Consider the following 24,444-nt stretch of genomic DNA (forward strand, 5'->3'; position numbering starts at 1 on the left):
ATCAACTATATATCTTATAAAACATTGTTCAGGACAATTGGAGAGACTAACAACCAGCCTTGGGTTTCTGATACTTGTTTTGCTGTATGTTTTACCCATGAAAATGCCACAAGGTTACCACTTTGTGGCATTGGAGATATTGTAGGCCATTGCAATAAAATTACTTGGCTTTGAGAGGTTCCGTTAAACTAAATTGATTGAAATATCTGTTAGATTCTTACAACTGCACACACACACACACACACACAATGATAGCCTGTTCTCCATTCAGATGGCTCATTCTTAAAAGGCAACAATGAACATTCTGCTCGCAAGTTAAGGAATTTGGTAGCTCTGAAGACACAGACATACAAAACACGTACACCTCTCGTACGCAGACACCTACAGTGGCTTCAGAAAGTATTCACATCGACATTTTGTTACGTTACAGCCGGAATTTAAAATAGATTAAATTGAGATTGTCATCACTGGCCTACACACACAATTTGTCAAAGTGGAATGTTTAGACATTTCTACAAATTGATAAAAAATGAAAAACTGAAATGTCAAGTATGTCAACCCTTTTGTTATGGCAAGCCTAAATAGGCTCGGGAGTAAAAGTCTGATTAGCAAGTCACATAAGTTGGACTCACTGTGTTCAAAAATAGTGTTTAACATGATTTTTGTATATGGACTACCTCATCTCTGTACCCCACACATACAGATAATTGTAAGGTCCCTCAGTCAAGCAGTGAATTTCAAACACAGATTCAACCCCAGACCAGGGAGGTTTTCCAATGCCTCTCAAAGAAAAAGGCACCAATTGGTGGATACATATATATATATTTTTTTAAAGCAGGCAATGAATATCCCTTTGAGCATGGTGAAGTTATTCATTTCACTTTGGGTGGTGTATCAACATATGCAGTCACTACAACGATACATGGGACTTTCCTAACTCAGTTGCCGGAGAGGAAGGAAACATCAGGAATTTCACCATGAGGCAATTGGTGACTTTAAAAAAACAGTTCGTTTTTTTCGTATCACAGCCATTAAACTCTCTGAGGAATGAATCAACATTGTAGTTACTCCCCAATACTAACCTAATTGACACAGTGAAAATGAAGCCCGTAAAGAATAAAAATATTCCAAAACATTAAGGTTGGGAGGTATCCAGATTCTCATATCGTCATACCGTTTCTGTACCATACCAGGGTATTATCGGAAAAGCACACTGGGGGCGCTAATTAAATGTTTTAAAAATATATAATTTTACTTAATCACAATTTTAGGCAACAGGGATCTTGATCCAGTAGGGGGAAAGAGATGCATTCCGTTGTCTTCCGCATTTAACCTAACCCCTCTGAAATCAGAGGTTGTCAGATAATGTCTAGTTAATTTTTAGTGGTGATCAAGTTTATACAGTGCGTTGGTAAAGTATTCAGACCCTTTGACTTTTACCACATTTTGTTATGTTACAGCCTCATTCTAAAATTGATTAAATAAAACATTTATCAACCTACACACAACACCCCATAATGACAAAACAAAAATAGGTCCAGAAAGTTTCGCTAAGTTTATTTTTTAAATTTAACAGAAATACCTTATTTACATAAGTATTCAGACCTTTTGCTATAAGACTCGAAGTTGAGCTCAGGTGCATCCTGTTTCCATTGATCATCCGTGAGATGTTTCTACAAACGTGGAGTCCACCTGTGGTGAATTCAATTGATTGGACATGATTTGTAAAGGCACCCTCCTGTCTATATAAAGGTCCCACAGTTGCATTTCAGAGCAAAAACCAAGCCATGAGGTCGAAGGAATTGTCCGTAGAGCTCCTAGACAAGATTGTGTCGAGGCACAGCTCTGGGGAAGGGTACCAAAAAATGACAGCATTGAAGGTCCCCAAGAACACGATGGCCTCCATCATTCTTAAATGAAAGAAGTTTGGAACCGCCAAGACTCTTCCTAGAGCTGTCTGCCTGGCCAAACTGAGCAATCAGGGGAGAAGGGCCTTGGTCAGGGAGGTGACCAAGAACCCTATGGTCACTCTGACAGAGCTCTAGAGTTCCTCTGTGGAGATGGGAGAACCTTCCAGAAGGACAACCATCTCTGTAGCACTCCACCAATCACACCTTTATGGTAGAGTGGCCAGACAAAAGCCACCCAGTAAAAAAAGGCACATGACAGCCCGCTTGGCGTTTGCCAAAAGGCACCTAAAGGACTCTGACCATGAGAAACAAGATTCGCGCTCTGGAGTAGAGGTCGACCGATTATGATTTTTCAACGCAGATATCGATTATTGGAGGACCAAAAAAGCCGATACCGATTAAAAATCGGCCAATTTTTTATTTATGTTTTTATTATTTTTATTTATTTGTAATAATGACAATTACAACAATACTGAATGAACACTTATTTTAACTTAATATAATACATCATAAAATCAATTTAGCCTCAAGTAAATAATGAAACATGTTCAATTTGGTTTAAATAATGCAAAAACAAAGTGTTGGAGAAGAAAGTAGAAGTGCAATATGTACTATGTAAGAAAGCTAACGTTTCAGTTCCTTGCTCAGAACATGAGAACATATGAAAGCTGGTGGTTCCTTTTAACATGAGTCTTCAATATTCCCAGGTAGAAAGTTTTAGGTTGTAATTATTATAGGAATTATAGGACTATTTCCCTCTATACCATTTGTATTTCATTAACCTTTGACTATTAGATGTTCTTAAAGGCACTTTAGTATTGCCAGTGTAACAGTATAGCTTCCGTCCCTCTCCTCGCTCCTCCCTGGGCTCGAACCAGCAACACAACGACAACAGCCACCATCGAAGCAGCGTTACCCATGCAGAGCAATGGGAACAACTACTAGAAGGCTCAGAGCGAGTGACGTTTGAAACGCTATTAGCGCGCGCTAACTAGCTAGCCATTTCAGTTCGGTTACACCAGCCTCATCTCGGGAGTTGATAGGCTTGAAGTCATAAACAGTGCAATGCTTGACGCACAACGAAGAGCTGCTGGCAAAACGCACGAAAGTGCTGTTTGAATGAATGTTTACGCGCCTGCTTCTGCCTACCACCGCTCAGTCAGATTATATGCAACGCAGGACACGCTAGATAATATCTAGTAATATCAGCAACCATGTGTCGTTAACTAGTGATTATGATTGATTGTTTTTTTATAAAGATAAGTTTAATGCTAGCTAGCAACTTACCTTGGCTTACTGCATTCGCGTAACAGGCAGTCTCCTTGTGGAGTGCAACGAGAGAGAGGCAGGTCGTTATTGCGTTGGACTAGTTAACTGTAAGGTTGCAAGATTGAATCCCCCGAGCTGACAAGGTGAAAATCTGTCGTTCTGCCCCTGCACGAGGCAGTTAACCCATCGTTCCTAGGCCGTCCTTGAAAATAAGAATGTGTTCTTAACTGACTTGCCTAGTTAAATAAAAAGGTATAAAAAAGATATATATATATAAAAATTCACACAAAACATTATTTTTTTTTTAAGATAAAAAAAAAGAAAATAATTTCGGTAAATCGGCGCCCAAAAATAGCGATTTCCGATTGTTATGAAAACTTGAAATAGGCCCTAATTAAAAATCGGACATTCCGATTAAAATCGGCCGACCTCTACTCTGGAGTGCTCAAGACCTGGGGTGAAGGTTCACCTTCAACAGGACCATGACCATAAGCACACAGCCAAGAAAACACAGGAATGGCTTCAGGACAAGTCTCGGAATGTCGTCGAGTGGCCCAGCCAGAGCCCGGACTTGAACCCGATTGAACATCTCTGGAGAAACCTGAAAACAGCTATGCAGCGACGCTCTTCATCCAACAAGACAAAGTGAGAAACTTCCCAAATACAGGTGCGCCTAGCTTATACTGCCATACCCAAGACGACTCGGCTGTAATCGCTGCGTCAACAAAGTACTATGTAAAGGGTCTGAATACTTATGTAAATGTGTTTTAATTTTAATACATTTGCAAAAATGTCTAAAAACCTGCTATTGCTTTGTCATTATGGGGTAGTGTGTAGATTGAGGGGGGAAAAAAACAATTTAAATCAATTTTAGAATAAGGCTGTAATGTAACAAAATGTGAAAAAAGTCAAGGGGTATACTTTCCGAATGCACTGTAAATTGCCTGGCTGGGCTGATGAGACATTGCAGTGAGATGGAACAGAGTAAATAGGAATTTCAACGTCATAGCTTTAGCCAGTGGTAACTTGTGGAATAGACAACGGCTGGAATGCGGTTTTAACCAATCAGCATCCAGATTAGACGCTCCCGTTGTATAATATTTGGATAGCCATTGTGATTGGAGGATAACTGCGAGTGTCATGAATCAGGATCAACTCCTCTGTTCTCCTCAAGCTCATTAATGAAAGAATGTTCATATTTGAAAATGGCAGAAAGGCCAGTCTCATTGGCAATGACAAGGAGTAATGTTAGCTAAAGAGACTGATACACAGGTTGTCTCTACTGTAACCAAGAAGCTTGATCTTGACATCTAGCCACAGATTGCAAGTTAGCCAACCAAATGCATAGCTGAGCCCTGAGCTGGATAGAATTCTGACATCGTAGATTTCTTATACAGTACCAGTCAAAAGTTGACACACCTACTCATTCAAGGGTTTCTTTATTTTTTACTACATTGTATAATAATAGTGAAGACATCAAAAAACTATATATTTTGATTTCTTTATTTGAGATTCTTCAAAGTAGCCACCCTTTGCCTTCGACAGCTTTGCACACTTATGAAGCTGGTTGAGAGAATGCCATGAGGTAGTCACCTGGAATGCATTTCAATTAACAGGTGTGCCTTGTTAAAAGTTCATTTGTGGAATTTCTTTCCTTCTTAATGCGTTTTAGCCAATCAGTTGTGTTGTGACATGGTAGGGGTAGTATACAGAAGATAGCCCTATTTGGTAAAATACGAAGTCCATATTATGGCAAGAACAGCTCAAATAAGCAAAGAGAAATGACAGTCCATCATTACTTTAAAACATGAAGGTCAATCTGGAAAATTGTAAGAACTTTGAAAGTTTCTTCAAGTGCAGTCCCAAAAACCATGATGAAACTGCCTCTCATGAGGACCGCCACAGGAAAGGAAGACCCAGAGTTACCCAGAGTCTGCTGCAGAGGTAACGTTCATTAGAGAGTAAATTGCAGCCCAAATAAATGCTTCAGAGTTCAAGTAACAGACACATCAACAGTTCAGAGGAGACTGTGTGAATCATGCCTTCATGGTCGAATTGCTAAAAAGAAACCACTACTAAAGGACACCAATAATAAGAAGAGACTTGCTTGACCAAGAAACACGCGCAATGGACATTAGACCGGTGAAAATCTGTCCTTTGGTCTGATGAGTCCAAATTTGAGATGTTTGGTTCCAACCGCTGTGTCTTTGTGAGAAACGGAGTAGCGAAATGGATAATCTCATATGTGGTTCCCACCGTGAAGCATGGAGGTGGTGGTGTGATGTGGGGGTGCTTTGCTGGTGACACGGTGAGGGATTTATTTGGAATTCAAGCCACACTTAACCAGCATGGCTACCACAGCATTCTGCAGCAATACACCATCCCATCTGGTTTGCGTTTAGTGGGACTATCATTTGTTTATCAACAGGACAATGACCCAACATACCTCCAGGCTGTGTAAGGGCTATTTGACAAAGGAGAGTGGTGGAGCGCTGCATCAGATAACCTGGCCTCCACAATCACCCGACCTCAACCCAATTGAGATGGTTTGGGATGAGTTGGGCCGCAGAGTGAAGGAAAAGCAGCCAACAAGTGCTCAACTCCTTCAAGACTGTTGGAAAAGCATTCCTCATGAAGCTGGTTGAGAGAATGCCAATAGTGTGCAAAGCTGTCAAAGGCAAAGGGTGGCTACTTTGAATATAAAATATATTTTATAACACTTTTTTGGTTACTACATGATTGTGTTATTTCATAGTTTTGATGTCTTTACTGTTATTCTACAATGTAGAAAATAGTAAAAATAAAGAAAAACCCTTGAATGAGAAGGTGACCAAACTTTTCACTGGTACTGTAGTTTTACTTAACTTATATGCAGTGCCGTAGCACCCCCCACGCAGCCCCTGCGAAGCAGTATTGAAAATCACACTGTCTGTATTTTGAAATACCCCAGAAATATTGCCCAAGCCTACAAAAGATGCATCTCGTTTGCAACAAGGCATTCAAATAATTCTGCAAAAAATGTGGCAAAGCAATTCACTTTTTGTCCTGAATACAAAGTGTTGTATTTGATATGCCCCAAACATATTACGGAGTTCCACTGTCCATATATTCAAGCATAGTGGTGGCTGCATCATGTTATGGGTATGCTTGTAATTGTTAAGGACTGGGGAGTTTCAGGAAAAAAATAAACAGAACTAAGCACAGCCAAAATCCTAGAGGAAAACCTGGTTCAGTCTGCTTTCCACCAGACACTGGGAGATTAATTCACCTTTCAGAACAATAGCCTAAAACACAAGGCCAAATCTACACTGGAGTTGCTTACCAAGAAAACAGTGAATGTTCCTGAGTGGCCAAATAATAGTTTTGACTTAAATCTACTTGAAAATCTATGGCAAGACTTAAATGGTTGTTTAGCAATGATCAACAACCAATTTGACAGAGCTTGAAGAATGTTCAAAATAATAAAATGGGCAAATGTTTCACAATCCAGGTGCATCAAAAAGGGGTATGAATACTTTAAAGCACTATGAGAATTGTTACTTAGGACAAAAACTGTCTGCAGTTACTGCACCACCCTGACTACCTATGTTCCTCAAATTCAAATCTGGACATCGAAGCCAGTTGCACTGCCCCCCCCCCCCCATTCAAGACCTATTTAGACCTGGGATACCAGTTGGGTGCAATTAATTATCAGATAGAAAAGAAAAATCAGGAGGCTCCGGAGCTCATAGGGTAATATTTGAAAAACATGCCTCATACCTTGAGTTTGGAGCTGGGGTTGAGCATGACATACTTGCAGGAGCCCTGAACATTCTCAGTCCAGCTGGCCAGCCAGGTCACTGTGTTGTCATGGCGAACCTCCTTCCAGTGGTGACCAGCAGGGGGCTCTGGGATACAAGACTTTCTAAGGTGGGTGGAGAGGTCAAGGGTCAGATACTGTAAGCATGAGAGACAGCATTACACAGGGTTTCCACTAGATAACTATGATAGACAATTTTGGCTGCGTTAAAAATTCATGAAAACAAACTTGTTTGTTGGTCTTAATTTAAGTTTAGGCATAAGGTATTTATTTTATTGTTGCCACAAAGTTGGAAGCACAGAATCGTCTAGAATGTCATTCTATGCTGTAGCATAAAGATTTCCCTTCACTGGAACTAAGGGTCCTAGGCCGAACCCTGAAAAACAGCCGCAGACCATTATTCCTCCTCCACCAAACTTTACAGTTGGCACTATGCAATCAGTGTTTACCTGGCATCCGCCAAACCCAGATTCATCCGTTGGATTGCCAGATGGTGAAGCGTGATTAATCAGTCCAGAGAACGCGTTTCCACTGCTCTAGTGTCCAATGGTGGCAAGCTTAACACCACTTCAGCCAACGCTTGGCATTGCACATGGTGATCTTAGGCTTGTGTGCGGCTGCTTGGCCAAGGTCCCGACGAACAGTTCTTGTGCTGACGTTGCTTCCAGAAGCAGTTTGGAATTCAGTAGTAAGTGTTGCAACCAAGGACAATTTTTTACACGCTACGCGCTTCAGCACTCAGCGGTCTCGTTCTGAGAGCTTGGGCGGCCTACCACTTTGCAGTTGAGCCGTTGTTGCTCCTAGATGTTTCCACTTTACAATAACTGCACTTAGTTGACCGGGGAAGTCTAGCAGGGCAGAAATTTGACAAACTGGCTTGTTGGAGAGGTGGCATCCTATGACGGTGCCACCTTGAATGTCACTGAGCTCTTCATTAAAGCCATTCTACTGACAATGTTTGTCTATAGAGATTGCATGGCTGTGTGCTCAATTTTATACTCCCATCAGCGGAATCCACTCATTTGAAGGGGTGACCACATATACATATAGTCTGAAAATGGCACCTTTATGTTTTGTAGTAAAAAAAGACTGAAACATAAGTGTTTACAATGACATCAACCAATTAGTAGACAATGCTTACTAACAATTTATTTTACTACAACACATAGAAACACACCATTTTCACATATGTTGATGTAGGGGTCATGGGGATGATGAATATGAAGTTGAAAAATGGTGAAGTTTCTCTTTATGATTTGGTTTAAAATGACATTAAGAGAAATTGTATAAATAGACAAGGTTTATGATTTTGTGGCTGTGTTAACTAGTGAAGATCATTACACAGGGGCTGAAGTTTAACCCCGACTACTGCGGTGCTTGCTGATTTACATAAAGACCCTAAAGCCCTCTACAAGCTTCACATGCGTAGATCTGCATGTGCTGGGTGGAGTCAGATTTTTTTTGAGCAAAGTGCACCTTTTGGTAACATAATACCGTGCTAGTCCAGACTCCCAAAATTCAACATTCCCAAGGGGGTGCCAGATTTTCTTGTCGTCTTCTCATTTGTTGTGAAAGCAAAAGAGTCTCGTCTTCCCTTACTAGCAAGTTGGCGAAACACGGCAGGCTAGCTAGCCTTCTGGCTTTCCACATATCCATGTGAAATAATCAGATTCATAATTAAATAATATGCCCTGTCAAATATTGTTATACTTGCCAGTGTAACCTACATTATCCTAATTTTATATAATGCTTCAATGTATTCACATCCATATCAGCAAAAAATAGAATGTCATAATTTCCTTATCAAACCATGTTTTCATCCACTTATGAAAGTACAGTCATACCGTATAAAAATTTATCCCGATAGCTGTGATAGAAACAGTAAGTTTAAAGTACAATTTTATAAATGCAGACAAATCATTTGTTTGTTTGACATGGTGGGATCTTGTTGTGTCGGTAAAATGGATTATGCGATAAATGGCGGTGAAAATGCCTTTATGCGTACATATTGATATAATAATGGAAAGGGGGATACCTAGTCAGTTGTACAACTGAATGCCTTCAACTGAAATGTGTCTTTCGCATTTAATCCAACCCCTCGGAATCAGAGAGGTGCGGAGGGCTGCAATAATTGACATTCGTCTTCGGCGCACGGGGAACAGGGGGTTAACTGCCTTGCTCAGGGGCAGAACAGATTTTTACCATGTCAGCTCGGGATTCAATGCAGCAACCTTTCGGTTACTGGCCCAACACTAATGACCATCATATCGAAGTAAACTTTGAGTCACGCGATGATATGTGGTCCTCCCACTACGACTCGGGAAACCCCTCAGTTTATTAGGCTACAGAAGAAATAAAACAATGAACTTCACAGGGTGGTGAAAGTGAACGATGATGAGCTTGATATAAATATCGAAGGTCTTATTCTGGTGGCATGATGATCGATGCTTGACAAATTAAAATATTCTCTTATCCATAATTACCTCATGTAAAACTAGCCTACCCGCACAGCCTATCTGTGACCTGTTTGTGCACAAATCCTATTTAACGCAACAGTTTGTGACTAAACTATTGGTAGAGTTGAAAATGTGATGGAAACACATTGAAGATTCGTTTTTTTATATGGTACATGAAAACTTTAGCGAAAAAGTAGATTTTGTGTGCACTGTCATCACGCACTGATTTTATCTGCAACAAGTCAGTTTGGTGGAATATTTTAAGGTTTGAGCAGTCACAGATTATAATTGGTTACCAATGCAAAATAAGATACTTATTTAATGCCAAGCTTTAACAGCAATTTAACAGCAATCTTGAAGTGATTTTGAAGTAGATTAGCTTCCCACATTGCCATGTGAAATAATCAGATTTATAATTAAATATGCCGTGGCAAACATTTCTATACTTGCCTGTGTAACCTACAACATTATCCCAGTTTAATTTGCTTCTTGAAATGTATTCACTACCATATCAGCTAAAAATAGAATGTCATGTTATGAAGGAACCAAGAGAGCTTCATTGCCTACACAACACTGCCCCCACGGCTACACAAGGAGTGATACAGCACATTACAATTTTCATGTGACACGGAAGCATGTCAAATGTTGGAGCACACTACAAGGAGTCGTTCCTTTTGTAACGAAAAACATTGCGACACCGCTGCGCTCCATAGGGTCTGTCTCCGTAGGGTACAAATCAGTCCTTAGCTGACACTAATTTAGACCTGTGACTGGGAGGTTAATCACAGACTTGGATCATAATGTCAAGAGACACAGTTCTTGGAGGAGTGGAGAAGTGTGGAGAACTACCATACTGTAGTCTTCCTCTAGATACAACTACTAAACCTAATGGAGGGGATGAATATTGCACATCCAAACCTGTTGTGGGACTGTTCCATAGTGTTTCTCCAGGCAGTAACCTTACCTTTTATTAACCCTTTTCACTTCTGAAACCTCCCCTTTACTAGCCATTCATGTTCTGATCTGAGCCAGTCTCACTTTTCACAGTTGATGATGACGTCCTCCGGCTGGATCCTCTTCTTAAGCATGCCTTGTTTGGGGTGCTCCCCCCGTCCTCGGAAGAGACCTGGCGGCTCAATCTTAAAGTTGCCGATGCGTTCCCGGTGATGGTCCAGTATACAGAAGCCATACTCCTCCACTATCTTCTGATTGGCCTCTTTCATCACCTGTGTGAAATATATATTGGTTATCAGCTATGCCAATAATGCTATGAACCGCCTTCGCTCTCACAATATTCTGTATCCATAGCAATTACACTCAATCCAATATTGAAGTAGCCATTTAGATCTACCTTGAGTAATCGCCCTGTTTTGTCCGAGTGCCACTCACCAGTTTCTCCTCTTTGCTCATGGCCTTCCTAGCCTCCACCTTCTCCTTGTGCATGTTGTGGAGCTCCCGAAAGTCACACTTATTCAGGTCACTAATTAGCACCCTCTCCTCCAGGGTCATCTCCTGCTCAGACAAACACAGGGACAAAACGCAAAAAACAGATTCACTACCGAATTGTCCTCGTCCTCAGTCAATCAGAAATCTTCTGAGTAGACCTACCTAGTAAAACACAGAATGCCAACAGGTCCCTCCAACAGGGACGCTAAACAAGTAGCCCTTTTATTCAGTTATGATTAATTTCAATGTTTTTTTTTTGCAGTAAAATGTCATGACAATATTGACTCCCTTTAATGTGGCCTCCTACAGCAGACGAGTTGGCCTGCACGGCCCCGGGGATGTCACTATGGCCACCTCATTCTGTCCATAAATCAGGAAGCCCATTTGAGTAAATGTCAATGTACACAGTGTACAAAACATTAGGAACACCTTAATGCTTCCCACAATTGTGTCAAATTGGTTGAATGTCATTTGGGTGGTGGACCATTCTTGATACACACAGGAAACTGTTGAGCATGAAAAGCCCAACAGCGTTGCAGTTCTTGACACTCAAACGGTGCGCCTGTCACCTACTACCATTCCCCGTTCAAAGACACTTAAATATTTTGTCGTGCCCATTTACCCTCTGAATGGCACACACACAATCCATGTCTCAAGGCTTAAAAATCCATTATTAACCTATCTCCTCCCCTTTATCTACACCGATTGAAGTGGATTTAAGAAGTGGCATCAATAAGGGATTATAGCGTCACCTGGTCAGTCAATGTCATGGAAAGAGGTGTTCATAATGTTTTGTACACTTGGGTGTATATGACTAATTTATTTCTACTTATTTGAGGAAGGATTCTATAAGAGCAGCATGTCAACATATCCAGAATCCAGAACCCCAAAAATAATTGGGGACATTCATTGAGCAAGGAATCCATACTAGCAGCACATCAACATATTTAAAAGGAAGGAGAGTTTAGCTATAGATAAATATAAAAATATAAAAATCTGGGATAAGGAGCTCTAATGCATTGTCTTGGCACCAGTAAAATTGTGATAGTTTCCCTAATACAGATCCAGTCCAGACACTCCAATGACAGTGTGGACACTTGGCACCACCGACCTTCCCTCTAAGCATGATTGACAGGCAGCGGGTGGGCGGAGACTGGGGGCAGTCAGGCGAAGAGAGGTTTCCCGTTATAATAAAACAGTTTAATTGGATTTGTTCATATGCGGGGAGCGACTTGTCTGGATTAGCATATCAATGCCTTTACACAAATCATATTTTCAAGAGCATTGGGCACTAAGCAGCACGAAATTAATTCTGCATGATACGCCTTTGGGCCTGGTGGAGTGTTGTGTACAGAGGACACCCCACATACACCCATGTCTGTCATACTGCATCTATACTGAACAAAAATAGAAATGCAACATGTAAAGTGATGGTCCCATGTTTTATGATCTGAAATAAGATCCCAGAAATGTTCCATACTCACAAAAAGCTTATTTCTCTCAGATTTGGTGCACAGATTTGTTTACATCCCTGTTAGTGAGCATTTCTCCTTTGCCAAGCTAATCCATCCACCTGATAGGTGTGGCATATCAAGAAGCTGATTAAATCATCATGATCCTTACAGGTGAACCTTGTGCTGGGGACAATAAAAGGCCACTAAAATGTGGTTGTCACAACACACTGCCACAGATGTCTTAAGTTGAGGGAGCGTGCAATTGGCATGCTGACTGCAAGAATATCTACCAGAGCTGTTGCCAGATAATTGAATGTTAATTTCTCTACCATAAGCCGCTTCCAACATTTGTTTTAGAGAATTTGGCAGTATGTCCAACCAGCCTTACTACGGCAGACCACGTGTAACCACGGCAGCCCAGGACCTCCACATCCGGCTTCTTCACCTGTGGGATTGTCTGAGACCTGCCACCCAGACAGCTGATGAAACAAAGGAGTATTTATGTCTGTAATAAAACCCTTTAGTGGGGAAAAACTCATTCTGACTGGCTGGGCCTGTCACCCCAGTGGGTGGGCCTATGCCCTCCCAGGCCCACCCATGGCTGCACCCTTGCCCAGTCATGTGAAATCCATAGATTAGGGCTTAATTCATTTATTTTTTTAATATGAACTTTAACTTGGTAAAATCGTTGAAATTGTTGCGTTTATATTTTTGTTCAGTATAGTTACCTCTGCAGGGACATTCAACATATCTCTATTAGTTGAACAGTATAGGGTCCTGAGGACCATGTTCACACTCAACCACTACTTGTTTGGTTCTCGGTTGGACTTCCAACTCCAAAATAGTTTGTTTTTTTATCTTAAATATGCTATACCGACAACTTGAGCCACTGATGTTATTCCAAGAATAAGCTTAGAAAACAAAATAAGATGTTTCAAGGGCTGGTCTCTCTAGGCTTTTCTTCCTCCTTCACTCCTCACCTTCCTCCAGTCCTTGAAGAAGTTGTTTCGGAACACATCTTTTGTGGTGTATTCATGGTCAAGCATCTGAGCAAAGAACAGGGCCACCTCCTCTGCAGCAAGGCCCAGCTTCACAACTTTACCTGGTGAACAAGCACATCACACACATAGTTCCATAAGATCCATAATCTTAGTTGGGCTACATTTTCAGTAAGCAGCTTGCAGGTCCTAAGTGGGAAAAATATATAATGTTGTAAAATAGTTTAGTACTCTGCTTTACTTTTTTCCCTTGTATTACTGTCTGAAACTAACAGGTGCAAATGCTTGGTAAATCTTGCCCTTGTCATGTTCTCCAAATAGGGGAGCGAAGTGGCACCACTATACGAGTAGCTGAAGTGACTAGAGGAGCTGTGACCTGAGTCAAGCTTTTGGAGCTTAGTCAGAACCAAATGCACCATATCAACTAGTGATGGGGATTATATTATTGTTGCGCTAGTTGGCTGTACCTGCACCAAAACTCCAGTAATTGTCCTTCATAGCTTGTTCTCCATCTTTTTAAATATGGAGCCAATTTTTTTTCAAATTTCCATGACTGATCAAAACTCGTTTTCTCATGGCTCTTTTGTCCCTCTGCAGCAGACACATAGTGAGCAACATGTTTGGACCATGGAATCACAATAATCACAGTATTGAATTGCATACATATCGTATCAGACCCTTAAGTATTGTGATAATATCGTATAGTGAGGTCCCTGGCAATTCCCCTCCATAATATCCCCAGAGGTCCCCTAGGAGCTGGCTCAGCAGGCCAATCAATGCCCAGAGAGAGAGGCCTGCAGTGAGCGGCTGTGGACTTACATTCCATACCACTCCGAGGTGTGAATTAGTTGTGGAGGCCTGGCCCCAGAGAGGGACTTCACTACACACACAGGGATTAACTTATCAAACCTACTCTTGATATAGGAGCTGTCAGGGCTGCACTATGGGGGGGGGGGGGGGGGGGTGAAAAACTATAGTTCTCAATCAAAATGTTTGATCCAGACAGCCAGACATCCCCAGGCTGTATGCCCTAAATAAAGGAGGCTGATCTTTTGTGGGCAGCTGTTGATCCATGCAAATCAATACAGAGTTGAGGAACAATCTTCTGGGGTGAATGATGAAAGGGAGGATCCTCCCCAGAGTGTCGTAGATGGAGGAGAAAGTGTCAACAACATTCAACCTGACCCAGACAGAATGCTTGGACAGTCTGAAAGTGAGTTACAAGCCTTCCTAGCACAACTCTCTCATGCCAGGGAATCTACTTAGATATTTAGAGTGAAGAGCCTCGCTTTGAGAAGTGTTACGTGTTTACTTCTAAATGGTCGATGATCTGAGAAGGTGAATATAAACCTTCAAACCAGCAGGGCTGTACTGACCATTGTAGTAGAAGTTAACGTTGTCTGGGAGATGCTGGTACTCCGGTGGGAAAAAGGGACCCCTGTGCTCCAGAAACTTCCATTTTACACCATCCTCATACTTGTCCTCTTCCCACCTGAGGGACAAGAGTGTTTCAGAATGAGCCTCTCTTTCATAAAAAGGTTCATACAACCACCTCCCACACATCGTGCATATAGAAAAACAAACAAGCCCCACCATCTCCAGCGCTGCTGCTCCTCTTCTTCTCTTTTTTTGATCTTCAACGCTTTTGCTGCCTCAATCTCTTCCTTTGACTTCTTCTTTGTAGTGACTGGATGCTCCGCCTCCTCTTTCTTTGGCTTCTGGGAGATCAAGACAGCACCACAGAAACAAGACAATTTACACAGTAGGTGATTTACACAATCAGTGAGCCCATTGTAAAATGTCCCAAAACAAAGCTTGTTTGTTATTTCAGCTGTACCCATCTGAGGCATATTCGCAAAGCACTAACATTATACAACAGCAATGTTTGTGAACACAATAAAATATTTATAAAACATCTATACTGAACAAAAATATAAATGCAACATGCAACAATGTCAACGATTTTACTAAGTTAGTTCATATGAAGGAAATCAGTGAATTGAAATAAATGAATTAGGCCCTAATCTATGGACTTCACATGACTGGGCAGGGGCACAGCCATGGATGGGCATAGGCCAGCCACTGGAGAGCCAGGCCCAGCCAATCAGAATTTGTTTTTCCCAACAAAAGGGCTTTATTATGGACAGAAATACTCCTTAGCTTCATCAGCTGTCCGGGTGGCTGGTCTCAGACGCTGCTGCAGGTGAAGAAGCCGGAGGTCCAGAGCTGGCGTGTTTACATGTAGTCTGCGGGATGTGAGGCCGGTTGGACATAATGCCAAATTATTTAAAACAACGTTGGAGGCAGCTTATGGTAGAGAAATTAACATTTAATTATCTGACAACAGCTCCGGTGGACATTCCTGCAATCAGCATGCCAATAGCACACTCCCTCAACTTGAGACATCTGTGACATTGTGTTGTGTGACAAAACTGCACATTTTAGAGTGGCCTTTTATTGTCCCCCAGCACAAGGTGCATCTGTGTAATGATCATGTTTAATCAGCTTTTTGATATGCCACACCTGTCAGGTAGATAGATTATCTTGGCAAAAGGAGAATGCTCACAAATAGGGATGTAAACAAATTTGAGAGAAGTAAGCTTTTTGTGCACATGGAACATTTCTGGGATCTTTTATTTCAGCTCATGAAACCAACAATTTACATGTTGCGTTTATTTTTGTTCAGATATAGTTTCCACTTCTCAGTTGATGTGAGTGAAAAGTGGGAGAAAATGATGCTACTACATAAACAGCTAAAAACTAGAACATTTGCCTGCTCCCTTGCTCGGGGAGGATGCCTACCTTCTCTTTCTTTATCCCCTCCTTTGTGTTCTTCTCCGTCCTCGGGTCAGCCTCGTCCTTCTCTTTCAATTTCCTATTTAACCTGAGGGCAGCAAATAACATCTGTGTACAGCAACAATGTGCAACACTATTTGCTCACCTCCAACAGGTAGTGGTGTGGTGGAACTGATGTTCAGATGTTGCTAATACTTAGTCATAGGGTAACTGAATGACAGATGGAGTGAGGGCTAACGTAAATAAATAAGGGAGACCTGCTCACATTGGGGTTGCACTGGAACACGAGGGACCTTCCATGGGTTCATCCTCTGGTCTTTTCCTCTTTTTCCCCCTCTTTTCTTGTGCAAAGTCTCCATCTTCAGGCTCCTCTTTTACAGCCAAATTAAACCTGAGGAAAGCACGAAGAGACACTGAACAATGACCAGTCACTTTCACTCCCATATCAAGTGGTTGGAAAGCATGACCACAACCTGCTGCGGTTCCCTTTTACTTCCCAGTAAGACGTAGCTATTCATAGAGTAATACCTCAATCCAAAAGTACACCATTTAGTGACCACACGTAATTACATAATTACAGTGATTAAACATTATAGAAAAGGGCCTGATGATAGTATAATAATAATAATAATAATACGGCAAGCTTGTATTTCCCTGCAGTGTGCCTTGGAAGTGGGAAGGAAATTGACCAAATTAATAAATCAACATTACAACTCAATTACAGTACTGCTTCATTTCACATGGTTGGATGGAAGGAAAAGAAAGAACACAGCTGTAGATGCTAATTCCCATTACAGGCAGAACGGAACAGAATAATGTACAGCGAAGCCAAGTTTTGAAAATCGCTTGGAGTGAGATTCCCTATGGTGAATGTCATTGTCTCCACCCCTAGCCAGGGGGTCCTTAACTGGGGGACACTTAATTAGATTTTGTTGTTAGAAAATGCTAATATTAGCAGTGGCTAACCACAGGACAGACTGCAGTTTCTTTGTCCATAAGAAACCAATGTGAATGTAATTTGGGTGAACTATCCCTTCAAAATCTCCTGACTAGAGGTCCCTCTCCAAGAGGGTTGGAGGCCCACACCTGATCTATGTTCCCCAAAAACTTTTCATTTCTACAAAATTAACCTACAATCAATAAAAATCAAATTAATATTAATTTTCAGGTGGTTGAGGCTGATGTGCAAAATGTTGCCACCATCTTACTCTACATAGGAATAAATGCAAAATATCTTTCCTATCATTTCGGTAGGAATAAATGACAAAACAAGATATTTGAGGCAAGGGACATTTCAATATAGCCTATTCTCATTTTATGACAGCCACACCACACTGTTTTCAAAACTGTCCATAAATGCTTACAAAAATGCACAGCCCTCATTGAAAATAAATATACTTTTTTTTTTAAGTTTGAAGACAAGTTGGCAAATCAGATTTCGAATAGACCAATTACACCAGCAGAATTGGTAAGAAATATTAAGAAGTTAAATAATAAAAGTATGGGGAATAACAGTAGTGTTCTTGCTGAGATAAGCACAAGAATAAGTCTATATTTTAGCCCATTGTAGGGGAAGGGAATTGTTCTAGTGACTTACATCAGCTATTGTGTAAGACCAAACAAATTACAGATAAAATCTCCTGAAGACAACATAGCCTAAATCTGTTGCTACACCAAACCCAAATGATCTTTCAATGTATTGTCCCGGCAGGTAGCCTAGTGGTTAGAGTGTTGGGCCAGTAACCAAAAGGTTGCTGGATCAAATCCCCGAGCTGACAAGGTGAAAATCTGTCGTTCTGCCCCTGAGCAAGGCAGTTAACCCACTGTTCCCCGGGCACCGAAGACATGGATGTCAATTACGGCAGCCCCCCGCATCTCTTTGATTCAGAGGGATTGGGTTAAATGCAGAAAACAGTTGAATGCATTCAGTTGTACAACTGACTAGGTATCCCCCTTTCCCACTAGAATCAGTTACAGTACACATTTGGGTTCACAATTTGTAAGGGCAAAATAGTGTTCATAATATAGTTACACAAATCAGGTCACCCTAACAACATTTATTCTAAACGCTGCCTTTTCGTTGTTATAGCCTTATCAACCTAGTGCTAAATTGCCAATGATCAAACAAGGGGAATAATGTGAGCTATGGATCTGGGCTAATCTACATTGTGGATTAAATCCCTAGTAGTAGGCTATATTATCACATGCTGTCATAAAGCATTCTGCAACAATTATAGACAAAACAGCACTACAAGTTGCCGTGCTGCTCTTTTGACAATTGAGGTTATAAACTTTGATAAGCGGAGAGCGAACATGCCTGTCCAGTCTGCGAGGTAGTTTTGCAAGCCAATGCTAACTAGCGTTAGCGCAATGACTGGAAGTCTACAGGAACATCCAGTCATTAAACTTCCTTCAAACTGCATGCAGATACATAAAAATGGTATTCACGAGTTTCTGAATCTGGGGAAGTAGAATGCCAAAATCCCGAACTATCCGTTTAAGGACCTCCAACCCTTCCCTTCACACCCTTTTCTTGTCACCGACAACAGTACAGATGGGTAATGATGGGATATTCTCTCAGTTTCTTCCAACGTTCTGTCTGAATGTCACCTAATTCATCTGAACAACTCATTCCTGTATGGTAAATCAAAATATTCTTTCCAATTCCTAAGCGAGAGAGGTAGACTTCAATAGGATTAGGAAAATGTTGAAATGCCAATAGGTTCGTCTGTGAGGGAGAAAAAACCTGAGTAAGTCTGAGAGTCCATAAACAGAGAATTAACTGTATATGTCATTCACTTTGTCAGTGTGACTATAAGGAAGCAAAACCGATACTGTTATCTGCAGCGGATTGTACCTTTCAGACCTAGCCTAAACTCCCACCATCCATCCCCTCAGAACACAGCGGTTTTTCATTTATTGCTTTTCTGACAAGCCACAGACACTTTTCTTCAATACAGCAGGAAATACATTTTTCTGATAGACAGCCAACACTCCCTGAAAAAAAGGGGAATGGATCCTGTCCAGGCTCTTGGAAATCCAAATCACAAGAATTCATTTCGATCACCTCCCTACCATTTGAAACATTAATGGCTTAAAACTAAATTTCCAAATGGCAGCAGAAATGTGCTGATGTGACACTTTGAGCGATATCAAGCCACACAACTGCAACAGAGCTGTAGTTGAGCAAAGCCATGACAATTAGCTGGCTCTCTCATTACCAATACTGTTAATAGGATGCAGTCTCAGAGGAAAATGCCCACCTCACATCATCAAAGCTCTCCACGCTCTCCGTTTTGAAAGCCTTGACCTAATATAGAGGGAAAACAGAAAAACAAGTCAGAGCTCAGCACAAAAGATAAAATACTCAAGCTCTTCTCTCAACTCCGTTTGTGGTCTGTATATACAGTACCAGTCAAAAGTTTGGACACACCTACTCATACAGGGGTTTTTCTTGATTTGGACTATTTTCTACTTTGTAGAATAATAGTGAAGACATCAAAACTATGAAATAACACATGGAATCATGTAGTAACCAAAAAAGTGTTAAACAAAGAAACATATATTTGAGATTCTTCAAAGTAGCCACCCTTTGCCTTGATGACAGCTTTGCACACTAAGCATTCTATCAACCAGCATCATGAGATAGTCACCTGGAATGCATTTCAATTGAAAGGTGTGCCTTGATAAAAGGTTCAATTGTGTAATTTCTTTCCTTCTTAATGCATTTGAGCCAATCGGTGGTGTTGTGACAAGGTAGGGGTGGTATACAGAAGATAGCCCTATTTGGTAAAAGACCAAGTCCATATTATGGCAAGAAGGCCAGTCCATCAGTACTTTAAGACATGAAGGTCAGCCAATCCGGAAAATGTCAAGAACTTTGAAAGTTCGTTTGTTCAAGTGCAGTCGCAAAAACCAAGCGCTATGATGAAACTGGCTCTCAAGAGCACCGCCACAGGAAAGGAAGACCCAGAGTTACCTCTGCTGCAGAGGATAAGTTCATTAGAGTTAACTGCACCCCAGATTGCAGCCCAAATAAATGCGTCAGAGTTCAAGTAACAGACACATCTCAACATGAACTGTTCAAAAGAGACTGTGTGGATCAGGCCTTCGTGGTCGAATTTCTGCAAAGAAACCAAGAAACATGAGCAACGGACAGACCAGTGGAAATCTGTCCTTTGGTCTGATAAGTCAAAATTTGAGATGCTTGGTTCCAACCGCTGTGTCTTTGTGAGACGCAGAGTAGGTGAGCGGATGATCTCCGCATGTGTGGTTTCCACTGTGAAACATGAAGGTGGTGGTGTGATGGTGTGCTTTGCTGGTGACACTCGGTGATTTATTTAGAATTCAAGCCATACTTAATCAGCATGGCTACCACAGCATTCTGCAGCGATACGCCATCCCCATCTGGTTTGAGCTCAGTGGAACTATCATTTGTTTTTCCACAGGTCAAAGACCCAAAACACACCTCCAGGCTGTGTAAGGGCTATTTGACCAAGGAGAGTGATTGAGTGCTGCTACAGATGACCCGACCTCAACCCAATTGAGATGGTTTGGGATGAGTTGGACCGCAGAATGAAGGAAAAGCAGCCAACAAGTGCACAGCATATGTGGGAATACCTTCAAGACGGTTAGAAAAGCATTCCTCATGAAGCTGGTTGAGAGAATGCCAATAGTGTGAAAAGCTGTCATCAAGGCAAAGGGTGGCTACTTTAAAGAATCTCAAATATATGTTTCTTTGTTTAACACTTTTTTGGTTACTACATGATTCCATGTGTTATTTCATGGTTTTGATGACTTCAGTATTATTCTACAATGTAGAAAATAGTAAAAATAAGGACAAACCCTTGAATGAGTAGGTGTGGACAACAATTGGGGAGAACGGGCTCGTGGTAATGACTGGAGCGTTAACAGTGGAATGGTATCAAATACACCAAACTCACTGTTCCGGCCATTAAGCTATATAATGGACAAAATAATTTACTAAGTAAATTGACACATATCAAGTAACCTAGGGCTACAAAGGACCTGTGAATAATGTAGCAATTCAATCAAAAATAAATCGTAGGATGTACAGTGCATTCGGAAAGTATTCAGGCCCCTTGACTTTTTCCACATTAGTCTTATTCTAAAATTGATTAAATTGTTTTTATTCCATCATCAATCTACACACAATACCCCATAATGACAAAGCAAAAACAGGTTTAAACATTTTTGCAAACATAAATAAAATAAAACTGAAACTGTCACATTTACATAAGTATTCAGACCCTTTACTCAGTACTTTGTTGAGGCACCTCTGGCATCGATTACAGCCTCGAGTCTTCTTGGGTATGACGCTACAAGCTTGACATACCTGTATTTGGTGAGTTTTTCACATTCTCCTCTGCAGATCCTCTCAAGCTCTGTCAGGTTGGATGGGGAGCGTCGCTGCACAGCCATCTTCAGGTATTTCCAGAGATTTTCGATTGGATTCAGGTCTGGCCTCTGGCTGGGCCACTCAAGGACACTTGTCCCAAAGCCACTACCTGCGTTGTCTTGGCTGTGTGTTTAGGGTCGTTGTCCTGTTGGAAGGTGAACCTTCACCCCAGTTTGAGGTCCTGCGCAGGTTTCCATCACGGATCTCTACTTTGCTCCGTTCATCTTTCCCTTGATCCTGACTAGTCTACCAGTCCCTGCAGCTGTAAAACATACCCAAAGCATGATGCTGCCAACACCATGCTTCACCATAGGGATGGTGCCAGGTTTCATCCAGATGTGAGATTTGTCATTCAGGCCAAAGAGTTCAATCTTGGTTTCATCAGACCAGAGAATCTTGTTTCTCATGGTCTGAGAGTCCTTTAGGTGCCTTTTTGCAAACTCCAAGAGGGCTGTCATGTGCCTTTTACTGAGGAGTGGCTTCTGTCTGGCCACTACCATAAAGGCGTGATTGGTGGAGTACTGCAGAGATGGTTGTCCTTCTTGAAGGTTCTCCCATCTCCACAGAGGAACTCTGGAGCTCTGTCAGAGTGACCATCGGGTTCTTGGTCACCTCCCTGACCAAGGCGCTTCTCCCCCGATTGCTCAGTTTGGCAGGGCGGCCAGCTCTAGGAAGAGTCTTGGTGATTCCAAACTTCTTCCATTTAAGAATGATGGAGGCCACTGTGTTCTTGGGGACCTTCAATGCTGCAGACACTTTTTGGTACCCTTCCCCAGACTGGTGCCTCGACACAATCCTGTCTCGGAGCTCTACGGACAATTCCTTCGACCTCATGGCTTGGTTTTAACTCTGACATGCACTATCAACTGTGGGACCTAATATAGAGAGGTGTGTGCCTTTCCAAATCATGTCCAATCAATTTGAATTTACCACAGGTGGACTTCAATCAACTTGTAGAAAGATCTCAAGGATGATCAATGGAAACAGAATGCACCTGAGCTCAAATTCGAGTCTCATAGCAAAGGGTTGAATACTTATGTAAATAAGGTATGTTTTTTAAATATAAATATGCAAAAAAAAAATAAACCTGTTTTTTTTTTATTTGTCTGTATGGGGTATTGTGTGTAGATTGAAGAGAAAAAAAAAGTATATTTAATCCATTTTAGAATAAGGCTGTAACCTAACAAAACGTTGAAAAAGTCAAGGGGTCTGAATACTTTCCGAAGGCACTGTATGAGAAGACCCCTATGTTGAGAGATTCAGTATGAGGGTAATGGACCTTGGGCACCAGTCCAAGTACAGCATCAGGAAATCCATTTCTATCTAGCTGGTTTGGGGAGCTTCTGGAATCAACTATCATGGGGTTCACACAGGGACACGCTGGCAGCACAGGCTGGGAAGATGTAACCTGGGGTCAAATTTCTCAGGAAAAACTATCCAGTAGTACAAATGTAAGTCACTAAAGCTGTAGCGGTGGTGATTTAGGCCTACTTGCTGTTGCTACTACTACAGCTGCTCCTGTTGATAGCGCCACTGCCGTAACTATTAGGCTACTACGAACACACAATATGTAGTGTATGATTTAAGAAAAAGATACTTACCTTTTTCTGGACTTTTACTTTTTCCGCCCGCTGAGACTTTGCTGTGGCTTTAGTTCTTTCCTTGTTGGGCTTTGTACTGTCAGACCACCAGAACAGAGAGACAGGGAGAAAAATAGAGATTGTCATATTTCTCTCCCCGAGTTGGTACCTCCAACTTAACTCTAGTCTGCCATGAAATGTCATCAGGGACTGTCACAGAAGGCTGCTGCCAGTCATACTTACAGGTATCTATTCTTCTCTTTCATCCCATTAATTACACATGCCAGTGACAGATGACTCTGGATTCATTTGTTTGCTCATATAATGCATCCAATATCAAGGATAATTAATGTATTCATATAAAGATGGAGTACCCTACTCTGGGTAATGAAAGCAGGCGCCCACACACATTGTAGCACGTTGCTAGATTTACAATTGCTGGCTTGTTTGGAGACTTAATTTCTCTCAATTTTTTTTACAACATTCTGTGTGTCTACACCACAGAGCTGTGATGTGTATAATAACGGGAAGATGTTGACTGTTGTTTCAGTTAACTGTAATTCAGAAGTATAGAAGCCATGAAGAAAGTTACGATGCAGTGCGTGTAAAAGGTAGTGTCTAACTACCTACATGCAAAGACCATCTTTACATAATGAGATATACAAAAAAAAGTGAATGCTGCAGTGAACATATGTTTCAGATTAGGCCTAGCTAGTGCAATATGTACTACTTGGGTCTTAGAGATGGTGAGGAAGACAATTTCATAGATGCCTATGCTGATTTGTTCCTGAGATTGATATTGCACATAAGTCACTGTCTGGACTCACCTTTTCCTAGGTGCGTCTCCACCCGAGCTTCCTTCCTTATCACTCAGCCTCTGTCTGGGTGTCTTCGCTTTGGCCTTCCCTCCTTTGGCTTGGCCAACATTCTTCTCTCCGCCCATCTCCTACAGAGCACTGTAATACAGACCGTTCATTAGCTAGCAGAATGATTTGCTTGGTACAGAATGGTTTGTTAACTCAGATGGCAGCGCTAACCTGACAAGCATGGAAGTGCAGTAAAAATGACAAACTAACGTTACATACGTGCATTTTCAAAATGTGACGTAATTAGCTCTGAACAGCAAAAGATAGTGTGATGCTATGGGTTGCTAGCGCGAGCAAAATATCCCGGTCACATGGGTTAGCATACATACTACTGTATTAAACTAAACCATTTTTGCTTAGCTACGGTAGCTAGCTAACTAGCGGTGTGTGGTTAGCTGGAAAATCTAATTATCAGTTCCATGAGCTTACCACTACTTCTGTGTGCTAAAAT

The 24,444-nt window shown here is 41.4% G+C and overlaps 1 protein-coding gene across 2 annotated transcripts in view; it reads right to left on the minus strand.

The window, feature by feature from the left end:
- The window catches only part of zgc:173742 (DNA topoisomerase I, mitochondrial), a 34,910-nt gene that overhangs the window by 8,942 nt on the left and 1,524 nt on the right, over nt 1-24,444 (minus strand). For both annotated transcript variants that reach the window (XM_039017430.1, XM_039017429.1), the window contains exons 2-12: nt 23,955-24,083; nt 23,149-23,224; nt 19,392-19,438; nt 16,394-16,519; nt 16,135-16,216; nt 14,926-15,050; nt 14,709-14,824; nt 13,315-13,436; nt 10,824-10,946; nt 10,473-10,660; nt 6,939-7,083 (exon numbers count right to left, since the gene is read on the minus strand). In XM_039017430.1, the coding sequence (XP_038873358.1) occupies nt 6,939-7,083; nt 10,473-10,660; nt 10,824-10,946; nt 13,315-13,436; nt 14,709-14,824; nt 14,926-15,050; nt 16,135-16,216; nt 16,394-16,519; nt 19,392-19,438; nt 23,149-23,224; nt 23,955-24,070 (1,266 nt within the window). In that variant the 5' untranslated portion in view covers nt 24,071-24,083. The remainder of the gene's footprint in view (nt 1-6,938; nt 7,084-10,472; nt 10,661-10,823; nt 10,947-13,314; nt 13,437-14,708; nt 14,825-14,925; nt 15,051-16,134; nt 16,217-16,393; nt 16,520-19,391; nt 19,439-23,148; nt 23,225-23,954; nt 24,084-24,444) is intronic.

The sequence above is a fragment of the Salvelinus namaycush genome, chromosome 21, assembly GCF_016432855.1.
Source record: "Salvelinus namaycush isolate Seneca chromosome 21, SaNama_1.0, whole genome shotgun sequence".
In the NCBI taxonomy this organism is placed as follows: Eukaryota; Metazoa; Chordata; class Actinopteri; order Salmoniformes; family Salmonidae; genus Salvelinus; species Salvelinus namaycush.